General features: G+C 43.0%; 1 protein-coding gene across 5 annotated transcripts in view; it reads left to right on the top strand.

Moving 5' to 3' along the window:
• Positions 1 to 12782, top strand: part of HOOK3 (hook microtubule tethering protein 3) — a 366964-nt gene that overhangs the window by 204242 nt on the left and 149940 nt on the right. For all 5 annotated transcript variants that reach the window (XM_033916879.1, XM_033916887.1, XM_033916867.1 and 2 more), the window contains one exon: positions 1683 to 1823. In XM_033916879.1, coding sequence (XP_033772770.1) covers positions 1683 to 1823 — 141 coding nt within the window. The remainder of the gene's footprint in view (positions 1 to 1682; positions 1824 to 12782) is intronic.

Below are 12782 nucleotides of genomic sequence, written 5' to 3'. Positions count from 1 at the left end.
AGCCATGGGATGTCTGCTCCAATTCAAGTTACCTCAGACCTCCGTTACTTTCTCCAGTAATGGATGATTCCTCACAGTCTTCCCTTTCAGCTCTCCTGCCATCAAAAACTTCTAACCACAGATGCTTTAGTGTTAGGATGGGATGCTCATCTAGATGGCTTCCATACTCAAGGAATATGGTTTCACTATGAGCAAATTGTCTATATCAATCTTCAGGCAGTGCTCTCAAAACATTCCAGGACTGTCTCCTCCAACAGGTAGTCCTTGTCCATACCAGACAATCAAGTTGCTATGTTCTGTCTGAACAAATAAGGGGGAATGGAATCTCACCCTGTTCGCATGTAAGCATTTGAGATTTGGTGTTGGGTAACTGTTGGCACATACTTATCAGAGCGGTTTACTTAGCAGGAAAGCAGAATGTCTCTGCAGACAAATTGAGCAGATTCCTTTGACCTCACATATGGTCCCTCAGCACAACCATCTTATATCAGATTTTCTACAAATGGGGAATGCTGAACATAGATCTTTTCATTCCCCCCCCCAACAAACTTCTACAAATTGTGCTCCAGACCCTATACCCCCAATAGTATTGTCAGATGCCTTCCTCATTCATTGGGGGGGGGGGAGAGTGGAGGAGAAATAAAAGATTCCTCAACGCTTTTCCTCCAGTACCTCTCATTAGGCAATCTATACTCAAACTCTGCTAAAGTTGAGGCACCATGATACAGCACTGCTTTGGCCATTCCTTGTTTGGTTTCTGCTTCTAGAGCTCTAGACCAAAGAACCGTGCAAGTTGCAACCATTTCCAATACTACTTATTTTAATTCGGATTTACTATACCGCGTTTGTACACTGCCTTGCTACTGCAGTTAATCTATTGGTTCAGTACAGGAAAGGAGCTACAATTTTCAGACAGGACAGCATCAAACACAGTAGTTCAACATACAAACACCCTAACCCATGGACAAGCAGTTCTAAGAAGAATCATTTTACTTCTGAGTGCCAAGTTTCCCTCCAACCCTCTTGGGTTTTGCCAGGCTCATGTTTCTATATCTATTATCTTCGTCCAGGGTCATGATCCTCTGAATTTTCTCTTCATTTTGCCTCTTCCCTCCACTGGAGTTTCTTTCTACCCTAACTCTTGTTAACCGTGTTGAGCTTTACGAATGTAGAGATGATGCGGTATACAAACCTAAAGTTTAGATTAGATTAGATTAGATTAGTTTGGGAGTCCCACATAGGAGAATATAATGCCTGCTTGTCCTCAGAGAAAGCAAAGATATTTACATTTAGCAGATGTTCTCTGAGGACAGCAGGCATATATTCACACACACCTCTGCAAGTTGGCTTTTTAGCTTGTTACTGAATGGATGTTCTTGTGGGAAGAGTCTGGCATGCATGCGGTATGGGCACTGTCTAAAGATTTACATTGATAGTACCAGCTTCTGTGGATGACGTCACGCACAAGTATGTGAGAATATATGCCTGCTGTCCTCTGAGAACACCTGCTGCAAGTAAGTATCTTTGCTGTATTCTGTTCTGGTGCTGAAATGTGGGCACCCAGCTATAGAATTATCTCCTGAGTGTCTGAATTTGCAAAAAGTAGTTAATCTTCCAGTTATAGGGAGGTAAAGGGGATGGAAAAAAGTCAACAGAAAATTTGAAGATGTCTATTTTTTCAGACTAGAGGCAGCTAAGGATGATTATCGAATACGCTGTGAAGAACTGGAAAAGGAGATCTCGGATCTACGGCAGCAGAATGAAGATCTGACTACCATGGCAGATGAGGCTCAATCACTAAAAGATGAAATGGATGTACTCAGGTAAACTGGACAGTTTAAACAGCATACACATGCTTTGTTTTGCCTAACAGATTAGTGGAATCTTTGAGACCTGTTGAATTTATATCTGATGTAGGAACTAGTGTTTGAGCAAAAAAAACACAAAAAAAACCCTCCCCCCCCCGAAAAAACCCAACTATGCAGTATACTGTATTAAACTCATGAAACTCTCAGCCTGAAATTTTATTTGCATAAATACATTTCTCCCATGTGAAATTAAAACAAAGATGTTGGTAGAAAATACAAGAAGTGAGTGGAACTTTGTAGATTAACCAGTTTATTGAGGTACAGATTTCAAGGTCAAGAGTCCATCAGATGTAGAAGCATAAGAATAGCCATATTGGGTCAGACCAATGGTCCATCTAGCTCAGTATCCTGTTTCCATAGTGGCCAATCCAGGTCACAAGTACCTGGCAAAACTCCAAATAGTAGCAACATTCCATGCTACTGATCCCAGTGGCTTTCCCTATGTCTGTCTCAATAGCAGACTATGGACTTTTCCTCCAGGAACTTGCCCAAATCTTTTTTTTTAAAACCAGCTATGTTAACCGCTCTTACCAAATACCCTGGTAATAATATTATTCACTTATGCGGATGATATCTTTATATTGATTGAGATTGATCCGGATATTACCAATCTAGTTTCCAAAGTAAATCTTTGCATTTCCAAACTTCAAGCCTGGGCTTTATCTGTCTGAATGAAGCTTACTACAACTAAAACTAATCCTACTGTAGCTCTGGTATCTGGGTCCTCCTTACCAATTGAGTTGTCTGCTAAGATATTGGGAGTCCTTTTTGATTCCTCTCTTTCCTTTAAGGACCAAATAAATTCATTGGTCAAGAAATGCTTCTTTAGTTTGTGAATGCTGAGGAAGGTTAGACATCTTTTTCATCACCATCATTTTTTTATCTTAGTTCAATCAATTATATTATCTCGTCTTGATTACTGTAACGCTATCTACCTCGGCATTACAAAAATTTGTCTTCATAGATTACAATTAATTCAGAATACTGCTGCAAAGCTGATCTTTGGAAAACGTTAATTTGACCATGTGACCCCTTTGCTTTAGAGTCTTCATTGGCTCCAGGTTTATTTTAGAATTCAATTTAAATGCGCTTGTATTTCTTTTAAAATTGTACATGGTATCTTTAATCCTCTTATTCCTTTATTTTGGAATGTATACCGATTCTCCTTTGCAAGAGGTATCCAACAATTTAAACTTTCTCTTCCTTCTAAAAAAGGGATTAAAGGAGTCAAGATCTTCAGTCAATCTTTGGTCTTTAAACTCTCTCAACTCTGGAATGATCTCCCCCTTTTTTTTTTTTAAGGAGTTCCAGTTCATTTCAATTTTTACGTAAATCTTTAAAAACTACTCTATTTGCCAAACATTTTAAAAATTAATTATTTTGAAATTTTGCTATTGTCTTCTAGTTATCATTTGTAAATCATTCCCTGTTTTTTATTGTTGTAAACCGAGTCGAGCCTTCTCAGAATGATGACTCGGTATACAAAGTTAAGCTTTAGTTTAGTTTAGTTTAGTTTGCAGAGCTTAACTATCCTCTGAGTGACAAATTATTTCCTTTTATTGTAAACCGCATTGATTCCTTGTGGAGAATTGCGGTATATAAAACACTGTATTGATTGGATTGGATTTTAAAATATTTCCCTGTAACTTCAAACAGTGGTGTAGTAAGAGAGGGGGGCGGACTGCCCTGGGCATTGTCTTGGTGGGGGCACCGGTACCTCTCCTCCTGCCCACTCCTTCCCACTCATCACCCACTGCTCGCATGCCTTTACTCTTCCCCACCCCCCCAATATCTATAGCGCTTTGCCGGTGTGAGCAGCAGTTCCAACTTGCTGCTTGTGCTAACCTCAGTGCTTCCTTCTGGGTCCCGTGATTAGGAAGTGACATCAGAGGGAGAGCCAGCGTGGGCAGCAAGTTGGAGATGCTAAACAGGTATGGGAGAAGGGAAGGGGTGCATGCGGGGAAAGGAGCCGGGGGAGAGGGAGCGGAGAAGAGGGCGAAGCGCCACTGCTTAAGGCGCCTCCCACCCTCGTTACACCAGTGACTTCAAGTGTCTCCTAGTCTTTGTAATTTTTGATGGAGTAAAAAATCAGTTCACTTGTACCCGTTTTGAACCACTCATGATTTTGTAGACTTCGAACCGATTCATTTTCTAAAAATAATTGGACTCACCGATTCGGTAACCAACCCTCCTCCCCGTACTTTCGGGCCTCCTAAAGCAGGAGAAGCAGCACTCTGGCAACAAACAGCCTCTTGCTGGCTGACCACTGCTGCTGCTGTTCCTGCTTTAGGGGGCGAGGGGGGAGGGTCAATAGGGAAGTGCTGCATAGGTGCTAGCGCTGAGTACCCTTGACTCTGTGGATTTAGGGGCCCCCCCGAAGGCTTGCATGATTCCCCCTTCTTTGTAGCGTCCTCCAGTTTCCCCCCTAGCCTCCCGGTCTCACATTCAAAGCTAATTATGGCATCCTGCAGAGGATCCCTGATGTCAGAGGAGGGGTGGGACTGCGGCAGAGGGAACATGCTTTCCCTCATCTGATCTCTCCATTCCACCCTGACCCCTTCCACTCCTCTAATCTCCCTGCCAGCTGTTTCCTTCCTTTTTTTCCTCCTCCCCTGTGGAGAGAGGGATGGGTGCTGCAGGTCTGGACCTTTCATTTGCGCAGGATGCAGTCAGGAGTCCCTGGAGGTTATTGCTTTTCCTTTTTTTCTTCTTCTTCTGGCAGCCCCTAGAGTTCAGCTCACAGGCAGCTGCCCGCAAACTTGAGATAATGCCAAAGAACGGCCTTTAAGGATTATATCCTCCAGGTAAAAACCCTTTCATTCAAAACGTCGGCCATTCCTTGGGTGGTGGTTCCTTTCCAGCCAAGGATCGGTAAGTGTGGACAGCCCGATCAGCCAGCTGATGAAAATGAGGGGTTTCCCATTCTGCTCAGGCAACACTGGACTTTCCTGCCCATATCTCGATCCCCTTTTTCCACACCCACTTGTGCACTTTTTGCAAGCTTCCCTCTTGACCCAGCCACTCCTCCCATGAAACTTTTTTTTACTCGGGCTGCGGAGATCGGAGGTGCCTTCCCTTCCTCCCTGGCTTCGGATACAATGGAAAGGCTGCCAGGGCTGGCACAGCTTCCATTTATGTTCGAGGAAACATAGAAATTGATGGCAGAAAAGGGCCATAGCCCATCGAGTCTACCCATACCAATGACCCACTCCCTGACTTTTACTCCCCTATAGATCCCACGTGAATATCCCATTTTCTCTTAAAATCTGACATGCTGTTGGCTTCAATCACCTGCTGAGGCAGTTCGTTCCAATGATCGACCACCCTTTCGGTGAAGAAGTACTTCCTAGCATCACCTTGAAATTTCCCTCCCCTGATTTTCAGCGAGTGTCTTCTGGTTACCGAGGGCCCTGTAAGACTGAAGATAACGCTGCTGTATCTAACTAACCTAGCCGCCAAAATAACTTCACAGGATATTTACTGTCAAAAATGTAAAGGTAACTTGACCGAATATGTATCTTCCAAAATGTAAATCTAATATTAACGAAATTGTAATATCGCTGTAAATGTACAGTCTCTTCTTCTGTTAACCGCATAGAACTTCCATGGTAAAGCGGTATACAAGAATAAAGTTATTATTATTATTATATCATCTTTCACCTCTATACGCCCCGTGATATACTTAAAGGTCTCAATCATGTCCCCCCTCTCTCTTCGCTCCTTCAGTGAGTACATCCGCAGTTTTTTTAGCCTTTCTTCATACGTGAGATCCCTGAGCCCCAAGACCATCCTGGTAGCCATTCGCTGAACCGATTCAATTCTCAACACATCTTTCCGGTAGTGTGGTCTCCAGAATTGAACACAATACTCGAGATGAGGTCTCACCATGGATCTGTACAGTGGCATTATGACTTCAGGTTTTCTGCTGACAAAACCCCTACGGATGCAGCCCATCATTTGTCTTGCCCTGGACGAAGCCTTCTCCACCTGATTGGCAGCCTTCATATCATCGCTAATGATCACTCCTAAATCACGTTCCACCGTGGTCCTGGACAAGGTTTCACCATTTAGTGTGTAAGTTCTGTGTGGATTTTTTTTGCCTAGGTGCATTACTTTACATTTTTTAGTATTGAAGCCTAGCTGCCAAGTTGATGACCACTGTTCCAGCTGCCGTAGGTCCTGCGTCATAAAGTCAGGCACACTGCTTTTGCCTACTATGTTGCATAGTTTGGCGTCGTCGGCAAACAGTGATACTTTTCCTCTAAGCCCTTGGGTCAAATCTCCTATGAATAAATTGAATAGAATCGACCCTAAGACGGAGCCCTGAGGTACTCCACTCGTCACTGCTGATGTTTTGGAGGGGGTACCGTTTACCATCACCCTTTGAAGCCTACCATCTAGCCAATCCTTTACCCATGTAGTGAATGTATCCCCTAATCCCATCGATTTTAGTTTGTTCAACAGCCTGCGGTGTGGGACACTATCAAAAGCTTTGCTGAAGTCCAAATATATCACATCCAGGGACTCCCCGGCATCCAGATGCTGAAAGGGATTCAGAAGAGACATAAATCACTGTAATTAGCACTGGGGCCGATGAGATCCTCCCGGAAGATGCTGCCTTTGCTCCTGCCACACATTCCTCTGCTCAGATCAAAAATGTCACTTCCGGCGCCTTTCCTCTCGTCGGTGGGTCCCTTTGTTCTCAGCGCGAGGGGCGCTCATGACCCTGTACCGACTCAGTGGGCCAGAATAAAAAGCTAAATGGGCCGGATATGGCCCACGGGCTGTAGTTTACCCATGTGTGCTCTAAACTATCCCCAATAACACACTCCACAGAAGTTGCATTCAATTCAACTCTACTCCCAAGAATGCCTTACACATGATGTTAGTAAGTGCCCACAATATTGAATTCATCTATTTTCAGCATATAAAACATGCATCATGCCTAGGAAATGTTTTATAAAGTTATCCTTGAACAGTCTGTAGCCTTTTAGTAATGCAGCTAGCTCTAGAAGCTTCAATACATTCAAGATGTGGCTTTACAAGTGACCTAAAAAGGAAATATTTCCAACTCCAAAGTTCTGACATTTCAGATTTGTCATAGTAAATGTAAAATGACAGCAGATAAAAGACCTGAACAGTCCATCCAGTCTGCCCAATAGTCACACTCATATATTAATGGTTATAAGAACATAAGAATTGCTATACTGGGACAGACTGAAGGTCCATCAAGTCTAGTATCTTGTTTCCAACAGTGGCCAGCCCAGGTTCCAAGTACCTAGCTAGATTTCAAGTAGTAAAGCAGATTTTATTCTGCTTATCCTAGAAAGAAGTTTTGGATTTCTGGGTAGTATACAATAGAGGTCCGCCTGGTACTATCTTTAGGTTCCCACTGCTGGAGTTGCCACTCCAGCCTATCCTAACCATCTTGTCACTGGAGCTCCTATCAAAGCCCTCTCCAACTCATCCTAAATCAAATCACCATATATGGGATAGAGATTCTTAGTACCAACAGTAGTTTTTTTATAACATTCATTTTCTAATTAGAGATCCACGCTTTTTAAAACTCCGTCACCACCTTCCTCAGGAGGGCATTCCAGGCATCTACCACCCGTGAAAAATAATTTCCTAACATTATTCCTAAGTCTGCCACCCTGCAACCTCAATTCATGCCCTCTAGTTTTACCATTTTCCTTTCTCTGGAAAAGATTTGTTTTTATAGTAATACTTTTCAAGTATTTAAATGTCTATATCGTATCTCCCCTGCCCCTTCTCTCCTCCAGAGTATACATATTCAGGTCTTCCAGTCTCTTCTTGTACGTCTTTTTGGCAGAAGACATACCATTTTCATCGCTTTTCTCTGGACTGCTTCAATTCTTTTTACATCATTAGCCAAATTTTGTCTCCAAAACTGAACAGGGTACTCCAGGTGGGGCCTCACCAATGACCTGTTGGTTATGCCTCTTTCCATACAGCCCAGCATACTTCTGGCTGCAGCCACCGCCTTGTCACACTGATTTGTTGCCTTCAGATCCTCAGACACTATCACCCCAAGTCCCTTTCCCTGTCTACATATCGGCCTCTCCCCACATAATGGTTCCCTCGGATTTCTACTCCTCAAGTGCATTACCCTGCACTTCCTTGCATTAAATTTTAGTTGCCAAACATTAGACCATTCTTCTAACTTTTGCAGATCCTTTTTCATGTTTTCCATTTCTTCCAGGGTGTCTAATCTGTTACAAATCTTGGTATCATCCACAAAAAGGCAAACCTTACCTTCTAACCTTTCAGCATTGTTGCTTACAAATATATTGAAAAGAATCTGCCCCAACACCGATCCTTGTGACACTCCTCTAATCATCTTTCCTTCCTTTGTGTGAATTCTATTCATCACCACCCATTGGCTTCTGTCCATTACCTGTTTCTAATCCAATTCATCACTTTGGATTCTAAATTATGCCCATCAGATTTATTCAAGAATCTCCTATGCAGAACTGTATCAAAGGCTTTGCTGAAATCTGAGTATATTACATCTAGCACACAACCTTGATCCAATTCTCTGGTCGTCCAGTCAAAATTTCAATCAGATTTGTTTGGCACAATTTACCTTTAGTAAAGCCATGTTTAGTAAAGCCGAAGAAAGGTGACGCCAAGGACTGTAGCAACTACAGAACAATTGCATTAATTCTACATACCAGCAAAATATTGTTGAAAATAATACAACGAAGGCTCCAATCATTCGTTGAGCAAGAACTACCTGAAGGTCAGGCTGGTTTCAGAAAAGGTCGAGGAACAAGTGACATTATTACCAATGATAGATGGATATTGAAAAACAGCAAAGAATACCAAAAATCCCTCTATACCTTTGCTTCATTGACTACAGCAAAGCATTTGAATGTGTGGATCACAATAAACTATGGAGAACTCTAGTGCAAGGAATAGTCAAACACATAATTCAGCTGATAGAGAGCCTGTTTGAAAATCAAGAAACTGCAGTGAGAACTGAATATGGCAAAACTGATTACTTTCCGGCAAAACTGATTACTTTCCAGTAAAACGTGGCATCAGGCAAGAATGCATCTTATCACCTTACCTGTTCAACCTGTAAGGTGAAACCATCTTCAGAAAAGCAAATTTGGAAGAGGAAAGTGTTGGTTTCAAAGTTGGTGGCTGAAATATAAACAACCTGCGCTATGCAGATGATAGAACGCTCATCACCAGCAGCAAAGACGACATGTTGTATGTATCTGCTGAGAAAAGTCAAAGCCGAAAGTCATAACATGGGTTTAGAACTGAACATAAACAAGATGAAAATCATGAACATGGAAAATGATGAAGATATTGAGCTTGAAGGTGATAGAATAGAATTTAAGGATTTCAATCTCATGGGCTGTTTTGTAAACAAAGAAGCAACTAGCAGGGAGGAAATATTCCGCAGAAAAGCACTTGGTCACTCTTCAATGAAAGCTCTCAACAAAGTATTCAAAGGCAAGGAGGTAACACTCCAAACAAAGATCATACTTGTCCATGCACTCATTGTCTCAGTGGTCAGTCTACAGAAACAAGACAGAAAGAAGATTGACTCATTTGAGCTTTGGTGCTAGAGAAGGATTTTAGGCATGCTATGGACCGCCAGAAGAACTAACAAATCAATTATATTCAGTCCTCAATTTCCCTCTTTCATTGTGTCTACCTATAGCTTACCACCTCTTTCCCTTATCCCTTCCAGTATCTAACTCTATATTCTTCCCCCAATCCAACATGTGTCCTTTTTTCTTTCTCCTCCCCACTTCCTTCCAGCATCTGCTCCCCTCTTTCACCCCTTCCATTCAATGTCTGTCTCCCCCATTTCCATTCAGCGTGTGTGTCCCCCCTCTCCCCCACACTTCCATTCAGCATCTGTCCCCCTCTCTGTACCCCTTCCATCTAGTGTCCACCCTCTCTCTCGTCCATATGACATCTTCCCTCTTTCTGTGTCCCTTCAATAAACAGTCTGTCCTGTGTCCCTTCTCTCCTTTGTGCATGATTCATTTCAGCTTCACCCCCTCTCCATTTTTCTGACTCCACCCCTTCCCCTATGGTCTGGAATCTCTCTCTTCTTTTTTTCCTTCCTTCCCACTCAACCCCATGGCCTGGCATCTCTCTCCTTTCCTTCTATTCTATCTCTCCCTCCCCCTCCATTATCTGGCATTGTCTCTCCTTCCTTCCTTTCTCTCCCTCCCTCCTTCCTTGCTCCTGGTCTGGCATCTGTCTCCTTCCCTTCCCTCTCCCTCCATGGTATGGTATCTCCTTTCCTTCCCTTCCCTCCCATGGTCTTGGCATCTCTCTTTCTTCTCCCTTCCCTGGTCTTCCTTTTCCCTCTTTTCCTCTCGCTCTTTTCCTCTGCTGCAATTGGATGCAGCAGCATTTCTTTCCCCCCCCCCCCCACCCCGACTTCCTTGTTGAGGTGAGGTCAGCTTCCCTCTCTTCCACTCCCTCGCTGCCCTCTTGCCCACTGCCAGTAAGCGAATTGAACCCAGGCTGCGGGGCTCTAACACTGCGCGCATCGGCTTATCTTCTCCTCCAAAACAGGAATGACGTAACTTCCTGTTTTGGAGGAGAAGGGAAGCCAGCGCACGCAGTGTTAGAGCACCACGGCCTGAATTCAGTTAATTTGCAGGCGAGGGAGCAGCAAGGAAGTGGAAGGGAGGGAAGCTGACCTTACCAGGCAGTTGGGAGATCCCTGCCCTGTTTGCTCCCCCCCTAATGCCGGTCCTGGGGCCCCCCTGATATTTTCGTGTCCGAGGTACTTGCCTACTGGGCCTACCCTTTAATCCAGCCCTGCATATGGCTAATTTCATTTAAACTTCTGCTACTTCAGTGATGAGGCAGCAATATAGTTAATAGCAGTAGAACTACAAAGAGGCTTCTTAAACCTATCCAAAGGATTTCATAGCCACTTGTGTTTTCAGGTTATCAACAATGAATATGCATGAGTTCTAGCTCCTGTTTAACTTCCTTTATCAGGCATGCTGGAAGCAAATCTCAGAGTGAACCACATGGCTTGATTTTCTTCAGAAGATCAGAAACCCATCCAAGACTAGAAAACTATCCTATCTCACTAAATCTGCTTGTCTGTCTACCCTATTACTGTTTAGCTCAGCAGACCATACCATGACATTTTCAGCCTTATCACTCTGTACCAGCCCATTCTCCTCCAACTCTATGGCCTTTATTGAATTATTATTTACGTTTACTCCAAAATCCTTAGGAGCCTTAATTTCCCTTGCAACCTATTAACCTCATGAAGTTTTTAGTTTGGTAATTTAAAACTTGTTTTCAGTTTATCACATAAGTGTTACCTCCTTCACCCTATACATACCGGTTTTAACTCTTAACTAATGAGTACCTCTCTACTTCTTAGTTGCCTTTGCACTTTCCTCAGCTTCCTTAATTTATCAGTAAACCATGATATCTATATTTTTTTTTTTTTTGCTGTAATAACTGTCATTTCCATATGCACTAATATTCACCACTTCCATCAAGGATGTTTCCCAGTCATTCCACATAAGCTTTGCAATACTGGGACAGACCGAAGGTCCATCAAGCCCAGTATCCTGTTTCCAACAGTGGCTAATCCAGGTCATAAGTACCTGGCAAGATCCCAAGAGACAACCAATTTACTGTCAACATATAGAAGAACCCTTCTATAAAAACAATGTCTCTTGAACCATCTGACTTTTGTCATAGAAGGACCTTGTATTGAATTCTAGAGGAAATTGGGAGCTAGTGGTGAAGCTTCAGAAAAGGGATGACTAGGTCATAATGAACCCTAAAAGTAATCGAATAGAAGTGTAAAAGATTGGTAGGTAAACCAATATAAATAATACTACATTAGTCTAGTTTAGAAACAACAAGAAAATAGAGAAGTGTGGCACAAGTGTTATCATGCAGTAAGGGATGAAGTGAGAATCTTTTCCTGCAGTAACTGCCTTCCCTTCAAGTTAGGCCTTCTACTGGTGGCAGCCATCATTACTCAGCTCCTGGAAACCCAGAACTCAGGATGGAAGCAAGATAATGTTGGCACTTTCCAAGAAGACTTCATACAGAAGCAAAGCCACAGCCCAGCAGAGGGCTGGCATGATGTTGGGGAGGCTTCCACAGAGAAGAATCTTGTTCAGGAATGTAGTGAAGAAAACAAAGCAATAGGTGACGGTGTAGACTTTCAGGTCAAGCTCTGGAAAATATGTAAATAAAGACTGGGTTTAATACAAATGCAGAAAGAGGAAGATGGTTTCTGAAATGAAATGACTGTCATAGAATGGACTTATACAGACAGCTAGCCTGAGGAGCCAGCTGATTGGCTGCGAAATGCTCATTCAGGCAGGACTCTCCTGGGAACTGAGTTCCCTGCTTAACAAGCAGTGGAACTTTATATAGTACTGTTTAGAGGATAGCATGTTACTACTACTACTACTACTTATCACTTATATACCTGTATATGCTGAAAGACATATGCAGTGCTGTACATTTTGACATTTATAAGCTCGGAAGAGCTTACAATCTAACTTGGAAGACAGACATGACATATAGGGTTAGGGATACAGAACCCAAGGTGAGAGGAGTTAGGAGTCAAAAACACTCTCGAAGAGGTGGGCTTTTAACTGGGCCTTGAACACTGCCAGAGACTGAGCACACCATAATGATTTGGGCAGCTTGTTACAAACATTTGGCACAGCAAGGTAGAAGGGACTGAGTCTGGAGTTGGCAGTTGAAGAAAAGGGCACAGATAGGAGGGACTTACCAGCTGAGCAGAGCTCATCGGGGGGGGGGGGAGGAGGGGGAGAGATGACACAAGCGGAGGTAAGCAAAGAGAGATAGTGAGGGGCAACTAACTGAGTGCATTTACAGGACAATAAGAGGAGTATGAATTGA

This window comes from Geotrypetes seraphini, chromosome 1 (assembly GCF_902459505.1).
Source record: "Geotrypetes seraphini chromosome 1, aGeoSer1.1, whole genome shotgun sequence".
Taxonomy (NCBI): domain Eukaryota; kingdom Metazoa; phylum Chordata; class Amphibia; order Gymnophiona; family Dermophiidae; genus Geotrypetes; species Geotrypetes seraphini.
The sequence above is the reverse complement of the archived record's forward strand: the minus strand, read 5'-3'. Positions and strand labels throughout refer to the sequence as shown.